This window comes from Frieseomelitta varia, unplaced genomic scaffold, assembly GCF_011392965.1.
Source record: "Frieseomelitta varia isolate USP_RPSP 00005682 unplaced genomic scaffold, Fvar_1.2 scaffold_501, whole genome shotgun sequence".
Lineage (NCBI taxonomy): Eukaryota > Metazoa > Arthropoda > Insecta > Hymenoptera > Apidae > Frieseomelitta > Frieseomelitta varia.
In genome coordinates, this window is record NW_025110259.1 from 205,677 (window position 1) to 218,201 (window position 12,525).

A 12,525-nucleotide genomic window follows, 5' to 3' on the forward strand; every position below is an offset into this window, starting at 1 on the left:
TACATGACATTCGTCATTAAACTTCAGACTTTCACGAATTTTAAATAGAAAGAAGCGTTGTTGTTAACATTTAAAAAAATGATCTGACTTTATCCAAAAAGAATCGATCAAAGTCCATGTAAAATGTTCAAAGTCCAATATACGAAACTACACAATATGCGTACGTGGGACTGTAAATTAGTCTCACGTTGCACGTCAGCGTGAATTCTTACGAATTGAAAACATCAAAGGAATTACGAGCCGTAACACCGCGCGGTAATATTCAACAGTGTGCACGTCGTCGCAGTAGTTTCGTAGCTTGCTAGTCAGACAGGCTGGGTTGAATTCTGCAGAGAACAGGAAGTTCCATTGAATTTAATCTTATTACGATTACTCGAGTTTGCCCGGCATGGACACACGCTGGCAAACAAAATAATTGTCCGTAGACGCGAACCCTCCTCTGTTGGTCCTCGTCTCGAAACGTATCGAACTACACAAGTGCGAAGAGGGTGGATCGTGCCGGCGTTATCTTTAGTTTCAAGACTCGTGTTACAGTGTCTGCGACTCGCGGAATTTCCGTGGCTGGGGGAGGCTGTTGCGTTCTTTCGATCTTCGTTGTTTACGAGGTATTTACCGTTGTAGCGGTGAGACACCGGGAGGGAGGGAGGGAGGGCATGAAATTTACAGCGGCAAACTGGGTTAAGTTCAGTTAAACCAAGTTCGCCGGTAGATGTTGACTAAATGTTATATTGCCGTATCGTAACTTGTTGTGAACTATTATCGATGGATTTCCCAACGAGAGACACTGTTACTTGCCCCGGAATTCTTCGAGCATAATTTCCCTCCTTTCGCTGGAAGTTTCGCTCTAACGTTGCTGTTCGAAAGTTAAACGTGTGGATAAATGCTTTTTTAATTTTCGTATCCTTGGAATTTCCTGAATTCCATTTACTAAGTAACCATTGGACACGCGAGAAGATGTAGTTTCATTATTTCGTAATGGAAAAAATTGAAACAATTGATGCTTCAGAACATTGCCGCTTTTCGTTTAGTAATTTATTTGTAGAAAAAAATTTGCAAAATTTCATCTGTAATGAAATATCTACTGAATGTATAATCCTAAATCTCTTAAAATATAAATATGGTTCTTTCTTGTCCGATCCTCCTTTCCGTGATTAATGTATCTAAAAAATTTCATAAGATTCTAAATGAAAATTTTTGCTACATTATATAATAAATGGCGTACATCTATCATCTTCGAATTAGCTTGGACGCGATATAAATTAAGTGATAACGTTTTCTGTTTATCTTGAAACGAATTAATCATCGTTTCTTTCTAGTTAATATTTTATTTTGCTTAAAAGAATATTGGAAGGAATTTGCAGTGTACTACATTATGTGTAACATGTAACATTCTGCGAACAGATTAACCAAGTTTGTTAACATAACGTACGGAAATATTTTTTTTCTAGCAGAGAGATATATTCTTGTAATATTTTCCATTAATATATTCGTTATAGCATAAACTTTGTACCGATATTTACGTAGCAACGAATTTTATTCTACAATCAGCAACGAGTATGTAGCGATGAAACATACTATAACACGATTGAAATGGATTGTACGATTTATTCTCATTTATCTCTATGAAAGTTATCAGGTCGAAATAACCATTCATTCAGAGAAACGAAGCATTTAAAAATGGATTTCTCGGGAAGAGGAATTGCATTTCATCATTTAAAATTCAACATTTGTACAGTGTAATTATTTGAGAGAGATACTTATCTGCTAATACCACATTATGGACATACGGTTGAATCTTCATAGATAAACACAGCGAAATTTCATCCTTGAATTCCTTTCACCTGAATTTTTATTTTCATCAAAAAAATTAAAGTTTGTCTCAACGAATAATTATATAACGTATTTATTTAATTACTAGAATTTTTCTGACTTTTGAAAATTGATGAAACAATTTTGTTACAAACTGAAAGTAGCGAAAGTAGCTCCATTTTTGAACAGTTACTTCAAAGTATTTAAAATGTTAGGTTATTTTAAAGTTATTTAGAACTACTATCGTTTACTATTTCAGTAATTTATGCTAAAAATTCAATAGCTTGCTGAAACGCTGTTAAACAGCGATCCTTGAAGAAACGATTATCGCGCGATTGAAAACAGAAAACTACTCGTGTTACTTCGTGATCTTACAATAGCAAGATTCTTTTAGAAACCTTAGATGCAGCAGACATCTACGAGAGAAAGAGATTCTCGTTACATTCCACCCTCTTACTCAAATTACAACGAGAAAACATACGACTTACGGATTCTCCCGAACTTGAATGTTTTCGTTGTTCTTTGATTATTTTCGCCTTCCCCTTGCCCGACGTTTAACTGTCTAACATTCGCAGCTACGATCTATTATTTTACTGATTTATCAGTTTATCTGTTCATAATGTTTACAAACGTAACAAATTATTTACAATATTTCATAATAGCAAACAAACGTCATATTTGCGACAGACATTCGATTATAGGTTTTTTGTCTATGTAGTTTGCGTGAGAATTTTACGGATGATGGAATTTTATTCTGTCAATTACAACAAACCTTATGTGAACCTTTATTTTACTATATACATATTATAATATATTATATTATATTATAATATATTATATTATATTATATTATAATATATTATATTATATTACATTATATTATATTATATTATATTATATAAACGAATTTTATACGAGTTCCAATTATACAAACTATTCTATTAATTTCTGTAAAATTATATTTATCCCCAGACAAGTTCATATAAACGGAGTTCCATTGTAAACGGAAAGCAATTATTATTGAACGAGCTTCTTTGAAGGCGTTAATTCACAGCTATTGTATTACACAATTTAAAGAGTAATTAATATACGTTCGAGGGTATTTTAAAGTACTTGAAATTTACCAACCACTGACGTGTAAATTCACTATACATAGATCGTTACGATTGAATAAAATAAATGCGTACACATGTATAACTATATAATCACGCGTTCATTTAATTTTATAAGAACACTGACGCCCTTTTAATATTGATTTGAAACAACAAATTTGAAGCCTTTCGTTTTGATAAATCTTGCATTACTTCAATATCTATCGAATCAACTGTGCATGCTGCGGAGTGCATTTTATTTAGTAACTATTATTTAGAAACTATTGCCCGTGTATCTATTAAACACGCATAGATAAGTGTATCATTTTTTTCTGCGTGAGGTTTCGTATTTCATACATTGCAAATTAACCTCTTACGAGCATCGACTATATAGTCGACAGCCGCCAAATGCATCCCTAGAGTCGAGCGTCGGCTAAAATACCGTATACTATACTCGTTCGCGATCGTCAAGTGACATTACACGGTGGACCGTCGTTGCACAGCGGAACGAATCGCATATGTATGTCTCACAACTGGACTAGCCGATTTTTATTCAAATTCGTGTTTTTGAGAGAATATAATGCACTCGAGGACGACGCTTAACATCGATGATCTAAACTTTCTAATAATTTCAATAGATTTAAATTATATTAATGATAGTAATAATAATAATAATAATAATAATCAGACAGGTTTAATAATAATAATAATAATAATAATAATTTTTGTAGCTTTAAATGCTCAATTGTTGAAATAACTTCTGATGTGATTTCTGGAAAAAGGACTTCGGTTGAAAATTACAGAAAATACACTATACTTCGGAAGATGAATGAGAATATAATTTTCTTTGAGTGCCAATGGATACGAAATTAATGAAAATAAATTTTTGTTATCTTATTAAGTTAGATTATTAAATATATAGCTGGAGTCGGATGACGTGTAATGCAAAATATGTTTAAGTATATCGTATATGTGATAGAAACCAAAGTTCAATGATTTTATTTATGTTTTTCAACACTTTTGGAAACTTTTTGTATTTTGATTTAAAAAACGTCTAAGATTGTTGTTCGATAAATAGATTGCATCAATTAAACTCATTCGCACCACGAAACGAAATATTCTGTAACTAATTTGGAATAATCCACCAGTTGTATGTAAAAATTTTATATTTTTAACGCTGCTGTTCCTAGTGTTATTTTGGAATGCATAATGCATTACGACAATTATAATTACGTTTACATATACACATAGATACGTAAGAGTTTAAAGAGTTCTTAAACATTAATTCAGTATAATTCAGACAATTTATATATTTTATTATATTATATTTTATATTTATATTATATATATTATATATTTTATATTTATTATATATTTTAAAAACTTTTACAACTAATGTTATCTTCAATTTATTGCTTTATTCATTTATAAAAAGTATTTATAAAAAATCACTCACAAATCATGCTTCGCCAATATTCCAAACCAATTTCTTTTATCAATCATTTTGTACAAACGTGGACTGAAATAATTGACCACTCTTTTCTAACAATTTCCTCACTCGCGAGGGATGCGAAATCTAATCTCTTCCAAATTCGGATGGAAAATCGACGGAGAAGAGAACAAGAACCATCGGAAGGAATTGTTCACTGGAAGGGATTAAAATTTATCTAAGAGCTGACCGCCCAAACCAGTGGCCGATACTAACGTTTTAACGTCGAGAATGCATTATACCGATGAATTACGCGATGCGTTTCCACGACGGCCGGCGTTTCTGGAAACGAGACGAATTCGCCAAAGCGTACGATCGCGGACCGTGCGAGCAATGCACTTTTTGGGGAAGAAGCATCGACCATCTCTCTTCCTTTGCCGCGCTGTTCAATCTCTCGAAGCGACCCGCTGGCAACGAAACGAACAGGACTACACTAATAGTCGGCGATTTCGGTAAATTCGGCGGTGGATCGATCGGATCAGCCAGTCAGCGATCGTGGTAGCCGCAACAAAAATGCTCAGATTGGGGTCGTCGCCACGGATCCTCTTCTATATGCCGAATGCCTCGAATAGAATCGCCGGGACATTCTTGTGACGTCCGTGGACGGAACTATCGAATTAACGGATTGTGTACAATCGACGGTGAGATCGGTGGTTCACCGGGTTAGTTGTCGGCTTCGATGCGCCAGTTTGCTCGTACATACCTGCGGCGGTGTCAGTTTTGCAGCTTTCTTCGGCAAACTATGCCGAACACTCCGACTGGGGAACGACTTCCGTCGATTAGATCGGCCCCGCTCCTCGCTTTCTCCCCCCCCCCCCTCTCCCCTCCTACCAACCCTGGCGGCGGCGGTGGTTGTGCTTTCTTCGCGACCGAATTCCGCGCGTAGACTCGTAGGAATTCACGGTGCTGCACAAGCATGAGCAATGACTTCGACGGGGGGATTTGCGATTTCTGCGACGTCTTGCGATTCTGCTTTGACGAGGGCCGCAGATAGCGGAAGCAATACGCGCGCAACAATACCGATACGCGCCATTGTCGAGGACGGTATATATGTATACATACAGGGTGTCCATAAAGTTTCTTTACAATTTCAAAAATTCATTACAGAGGCAAATGAAAAGACAGATAAGTGGAAATTGTTACCAAATGAGACGTATGTATTTAAGTTTCTCTTGCCTTATTTAATACACCTCTATATGGGCACCATTAGTTGCACGAAGCACATCGAGACTCTGCCTTAGATTAGTGGTGTCTCGTACTTTTGTCCGATACAAGATATCTTTCATAAAGTATCTTTACAATTTCAAACATTTATTACGAAGGCAATTGATGAGGTATCTTCGTCAGATTTGTCCCATGTACTCAGTGGTTATCAAGCTTTTCATCACATTATATTTGAGGTACCCTGTTGATGAATAAGATACTGTTAAATGAACCCCTTACAAAATGGCTACTCTTCAAGAGAAGGCACAGTGTGTATCATGGTTTATTGAAATCAAATCGGATCTGCAGACTCAGCGAAACTTCAGAACTAAGTACAGAAGAGATCCACCGTCACGTCCATCAATTCGTGCATGGCACAAGAAATTTATGGAGACAGGGACATTGTTCGATAAAGGGAGGAGTGGACGACCAAGAAGACATTTGAGGAAAACATCGATCGTGTAAGAAATCGAGTACCGTCCTGATGTGCTTCGTGCTACTAATGATGCCCATATAGAGATATATTAAATGAGGCAGAAAAAAACTTAAACATATACGTTTTATTTTATAATAATTTCCACTCATCTTTCTTCTCATTTGCCTTTACAATAAGTTTTTGAAATTGTAAGGAGACTTTATGGACACCCTGTATATCGAGTGAAAGATAGCATCTTAATAAAGTGGAACTTTTGGGATGACATTTGCTCTGGCAAAGGAGCCCATTGACAAGACGCATTAAATGCCGGATCGGTGCATGCTCGATCGTTCGATGTGACAGAACTTGGGGACCGAATTTGCGGCCGTTTTTAATTAGTTTCGTCCGACGAAACGAAAGAACGGCGTGTCACTTTTAATTCTCTCATTCGTTCACGAAAGAAAGAAAAGAGGAAAGAAGAAAACAGGCTTATCGATTATCAAGCGCCGGCGAGCGTTCTTAAATTCTTTTCTTTTTTTTTTTTCGTTTTTTCACGGGCAGGTGAAAAAAGAATTTTCCTCTCCGAGCGTCGGCCATTGAAACGCGATCTTCGTTCGTTACAGATGTTTCAACGAGTTCCAGCAACTTTTCACCCACCTCATCCCCGAAATCCCCCACCGTTGCACTCGCAGTTTGAAACAATAAATAAACGAGGCTACCGAGCTGAAGTTTTAGCGCATTTTTTTCCCCCACCCTCTCTTCTCTATCTCCTCCTCATTTCCTCCACCCGTAGTTTCGCGAGTTTCCAGCAAATTATTCTAGACTCCGCGACGGTGGATGACTTCCGGCGATTAGAGGATCCGTTGGAAACGCGAGCGATGCCAGGAGTGGAAAGGAAAGGAAAGGGGCGGGGGAGGGGGAGGAAGAACCGGCCGGGCGGTTTCTTTGGGCGGAAATTCAACGAGCAAGAAGACGACAATATCGCCGGAGAGATAGCATGTAATAAGAATAATTGTCAACGATGTTTTATGCATCGCGGTGATTTCGCATTCAGCTCGACAAAGTAGTCCACCGTTTGCTTAACTTTCCCGCAGCGGTAATCTTAAATCGTTAACGATGCAATCTCTGCGTCGAGCCTGACCTTTCGCTCCCGCGGCGAACTTCTCGCGAGCGATCCACCTTGCGCAAATTTGTTTTCACGCGTGAGAGTGATCGTGTGCCATTCCATGTTTTACGATGATCCTCGTCGTCTCTTCGTTGGGCCGGGGCATGATAAGAGACGCGAGTTCAAATGAATATTTCTGTGCCTTCGCGTAACGAGCGGGATTTGTTAGTGACTTTTTTTTTTTTTACAGGAGAACCAGAGCTTCGTAAGAAATAAATGATAAAAACTTCGCGCGTTTCGTAAAAACTCCTCTGTTTTGTTTCGTAGTGTGTGTTTCAGCTAAATTGCAGGATGGAGGTTAGAAAATTATTTGGTCTAAACAAGGAAGGAATGTAAACACGCGTCTCAAAATGTTTTATTCAAATATAAGTTAGTTTATTGTTTTCTAAATTACGTCCAACCTCGGACTGTATCGTTAAGTTATAACACACAACTATGTGTGTATTAATTTATGTTAAATTGGAAGAATTTAGAACATTTCGTTTTATTTCGTGACTGAAATTTAGTTACATTAAAGATTCCGAAAATAAATGATTTAATTGATTTAAATGGTGTGTTATGACGTTAGGAGTATCTTAAATTTTATACAATCGTGGACTTTGGCCAGACAAGAGGAAAGATTAACGAATTCTTGGAATTCCATTTCGTAATTATGATATTAAAAAACAGTATCGACAATATAAAATAATTGGAAAAATTGTAAATCCTAAATTTTTATGGTATCCAATATCCAAGGATACTAATTAAGAGTTAATATATTATCTATGAATTCGTATTATATTGTATATAAGGTACCTGATTTTAATTTATAATTACGAAATTAAATATTAAAGTAAATTCGTTACTTTCACTGACCCATTCCACTCGTTAATCTTTACCATTTTGTAAAAAAAAAACTCCTCGTTTCAGAATGGCGTGCATTAAAGGCTGATATTAAAATTGAAATATCTATTAAACTAATGGACATGACAAAATCTTTAACCAATTTTTTTGAATCACTCTACACAAACAGAATTAGAATATTGCATACAGAGCGTAATATCGCGTAATCCGACGGTGAAAATATTACCAGTTAAAGGTATTATTGTATATAATTAGCGACGCATATTTATAACGTTCGTGCAAGCGTAACTGACAGATTTTTCATTAACTGAAACGCGAGTTTAACAGCGGACTAATTAATTGTACAGGTCGGGTGTACAAATGGCAGTGAATAGTAACGACGATTTTGTAACTACTATTTCCACGAAAACAATAATTATCACAATGGACTTCATATGCATCGCTTGAAGACTAAATTGGCAATTTGTGCCCAGACGAAATAATTACCGTTGTATGTTGTTTTTAATTTAGTATTGCTTTTTAATTTTCGCATCCCATCCGAAATAAGAAAAAAGGCACACGGGTAATGAAACTACACGATTGAAAAGGATGGCTGTTTCTGAGTTAGAATTTTAAATTATTAAAAGACTAATGAACTTTCGTATTGAACACGTTAGAATATTTGCTAAAACCAAACTTTTGTATGCACACGTATATATTATATTATATGCTGTGTATATTCTATAAAACATTTTGAAATTTCGTCAATTTTGTTTGTCATAATTGCGTTGGCAAAATTTGTAATCAATCGAAAAATATACATAGAGGTAACAAGATATTTATTGCAGATATCGGTCAAAAATTATCGTACAACGAGAATGGTCGTCCTTTAGTAGTTTAAATAGGTTTTGTAATGCCTGAAATATGTGCGTTTGTTTGTAACTTCTATACATATTTTTAGATTTGTTTCAAAGTGTTTTACGTAAAACATGTGTAGAAATACTCAAGTATTTTTCTGAGAAACTGTACGTTACATATAATGGCACCAGGTGCGGATAGTTCTGACCTGGAAGCGATCTTTTCGAAAAAGCGAACAGACCACGTGAGTGAAGGAGGCACTTCCTCACCAGAAAGAGGCATGTCAAGGCCACATAGAAAAGTGGCCACAACGTTCACGTTGCCATAGATTGGAAGATTAAGTTCTTGACAGCAACTAATCAACGTGCACTCTGAGAATACCAAGTAAAGCTCAGATATTTCGAATAGAACGTGAGACAGACACTCTCTGACACTCGAAAAACAAACATCCAACACTAAATATCATTCAATACTCAAGACATCAGATACAAGACACGTCCTTAAATATTTATACAGTATACATACATCTTCAAACATTATACGATATATACAATACATCAAATATACTTAAATGTATACAGTAATTCAAACAGTGAAATTTGTTCGAGTTTGTTAAAGTTCGAGTTTTATTGTTTGTTAATCAACGCGTCGAAGTTTTCATTATATCTACTCTGAAATTAGGTTTTATAACTAATAATTATCTATAATATGATGACAAAAATATTTTATAATTATATCACACGATGTTATGTTGAATCAGAGTGCAAAGTTATGTTGTTGAGCGAAGATTAACCTCTTGCGCTGGAATGACGTGCCACGTACACGTCGAGAATTTTTTGTTCCAAAATTGTAATATTTCTTCAGTTTTGAGTATATTTAAGTAAAACAAAATAGGCAAAACGAATAATAAATTTATTACTTCTCTAATAATTTCTATCCAGTGATATCATATCGACCAGTTCAAAAAAAGAAAGCGACGAATTATTGTACATGGTTTGGTCACTCGTTATGGCCTGCAATCAGTTAGCAAGTGGTTAATAGAGAAATTTGCAACTTTTTCTCTTATAAATATAAAATCTTTCTATGGAATAATAATTCTTTATTTATTCGATGTTTTACAAACATATACGTAGATTATATAATTGCATTATATAAAATGACCCAATAAATTCAAAAGACCTAATTTGGCAGAATATAGATTGATTATATACGAGTATTTACCTCAATTCTTCATTTATAATATAGCTCAATGATATATAATTATTCGGTACATATCGAAGTCGAAAAATTAATAGATCGTATAATGCATTATAATTAACAGATCGTAGCATACGGACGGGTATTTTTAAAAGTGATAAAATTATATCAATTAAACAAAAATAAATTTATATCCGAGGAAGCTCCGATAAATATTTAGTAGGATATGCAAATTAGAATCGAACCCGTAATGATTAATATCACCACAGTCTAGTACGAGAAAAATTGAGGCGATAGAAGTCAGCATTGTAAGCAGAATGGCCAGATCTAGTTAATGGAAAAGAGATCTTCTTTTGTCTCAGCAATTTACGATCACACGTGACTAGAAGATCTGAAATTGCAGAGGAATTTTTCTGAGAAGTAATTACTCATCCAGCGTATAATTGAAGTGAATATCCGATTGATTATTGCAGTTTAAAACTTGTTTAAGTAAAAATGATTAATGCGATGTTCATTTCTTAAACATTTTTTTATTTGCTTTATACGAAGAAATTTTTGTAAAACGAATGACGAAAAATCAGTTACAAAGTAATGAAATTTTATAATGAGATAAAGTCTGAAAAGGACTATTATTGTTATTATTGTTTTCGTTGTATATAGTTGCTTTTTCTAATTTACATTTCATAAATATAAAAAAAGATATCTGTATCGTTTATAAGTTGATAAGGAAAGTAAAATTTGAGCAAAATTAAAATCGTACAATTTATGGTAATATATGCATTTATATCAAAGCTATATCTACTTTACATTTACAATGTATGTACCAATTTCTTGATATGTTGTTTATTTGCAAACAACATTTCTATCCAAGTATAAAAATCATTTTGAAGCCATGCTATGACACTATTTGTGATTAATATACATATATAATTTTGTAACAAAGAAGCTAATAAATTTTCATGTACTTTACAAATATTTTATATTGAGAAAGGATGTTTGCTATTTGGAAGAAAGATATTTATTTAATTGCGATAACGATACTAATTTAATAACAATATTATAATTAAAAAAAAATTCTAATATAATTTCATTTAAATATCATATAATTTCGTGCAAATTTAAATTCATATTATATTTAATATTTACTTTCTCATTTAATTACAACATTTAGTTTGATTAACTAATTAAATTGACTAAAATCTGAGTATCTTTATTTTCAATGAATAAAATCGTTAGAATGGAAAAAATAATACAATAAATGCATAAAATGCATTTATATGAACATTTACTAAATTTGATCATTGAGATTTGTTTCACGTAACCATTCGTACAATTATGATTATAATTACTAAAGTTACATAATGATACATGTAAATAATTATAATTATTATATACATGCTATGCATGTTATATTATTCACATTAATTATAAATAGTAGTAGTGGTAACAATATAGTACAACAGTGTTACACATACATATATACATATAAGAACAACGTGAAAGATGCGAATTTATTTAGAATTATAACTTCCTGCAACGTTTCCTGCGCTCTGTCTCGAGTGGTACCCACTTTATCCGCCCCGGTTCCTCGAAATCCCCCGGGCAACAGATCAATCTAACAAGCACCCGTGGTTTTGTTTCAGATGAATCACCAACGCGAGTCATCCGAGCACCGTTCGTCGACCGATTCGCTACCACACTCGACACGGGTGAGAGTTTCTATTTTCGATCTCCGTACTCTTACGCTCGACTATTTAAGCACGCGTCGAGCATGCAGGGAAGTTTCGAAAGGCGCGTTATCGAAGCTATGCGAAACGGAACGAGCAAACGAACAACACAACGACGACGACGACGACGTTGATGACGGCAAGGGATCGAGTTGGTTGACCTCGCGCCTGGCGACCCTCTCGCAGTTCGTGTGTCGGATATCTTGAAAATCTCGTGGATCAGGGCGTGGTGACCAGACCGGTCGGCAATCAGGTTGACCCGCCACGCTCCTCGACGAACTTCCCTCGTTCGCTCATTCACTCGCCGAATGCATTCGCTACCCGCAAGACTTTCCCTCTTCTTCGTTTCCCCCCTCGTACGCTCGGTCATTCCGATTTGCCGCGAATAATGCCTGCAACAATAGGCCGCTGCTCGATACAGCACTCGTACTACTCGCCGCACTTATGCCCTCTGTCCATGTTCATAAAGCTCGCAGTACCCGCACTGCGTTCGTGTTCTTAATACGTACGTGTACGCACGCGGCCAGTTTATCGCGTGTGTCCTCGCACACGCTTGATATATAGCGTCGTGTGCGTGCTTTCCCCCGCACATGTGTCTCTATGATCTATGCGCCTCCACTTGGCCGCGTACGCGCCTGTGTTCACCGTTTCACAGATTCACGATTCGTGTGTGAGTAGTGCATGTAAATCAGCGAATGCACGCTCGCTCGCCTGGCCTGCGATATCCATCTCGCGGAACGCGTGTTGAC

At 35.6% G+C, this 12,525-nt stretch overlaps 1 protein-coding gene across 1 annotated transcript in view; it reads left to right on the plus strand.

Moving 5' to 3' along the window:
- Positions 1 to 12,525, plus strand: part of LOC122533179 — a 338,341-nt gene that overhangs the window by 126,717 nt on the left and 199,099 nt on the right. Inside the window, exon 2 of the mRNA XM_043662621.1 lies at positions 11,693 to 11,758. Coding sequence (XP_043518556.1) covers positions 11,693 to 11,758 — 66 coding nt within the window. The remainder of the gene's footprint in view (positions 1 to 11,692; positions 11,759 to 12,525) is intronic.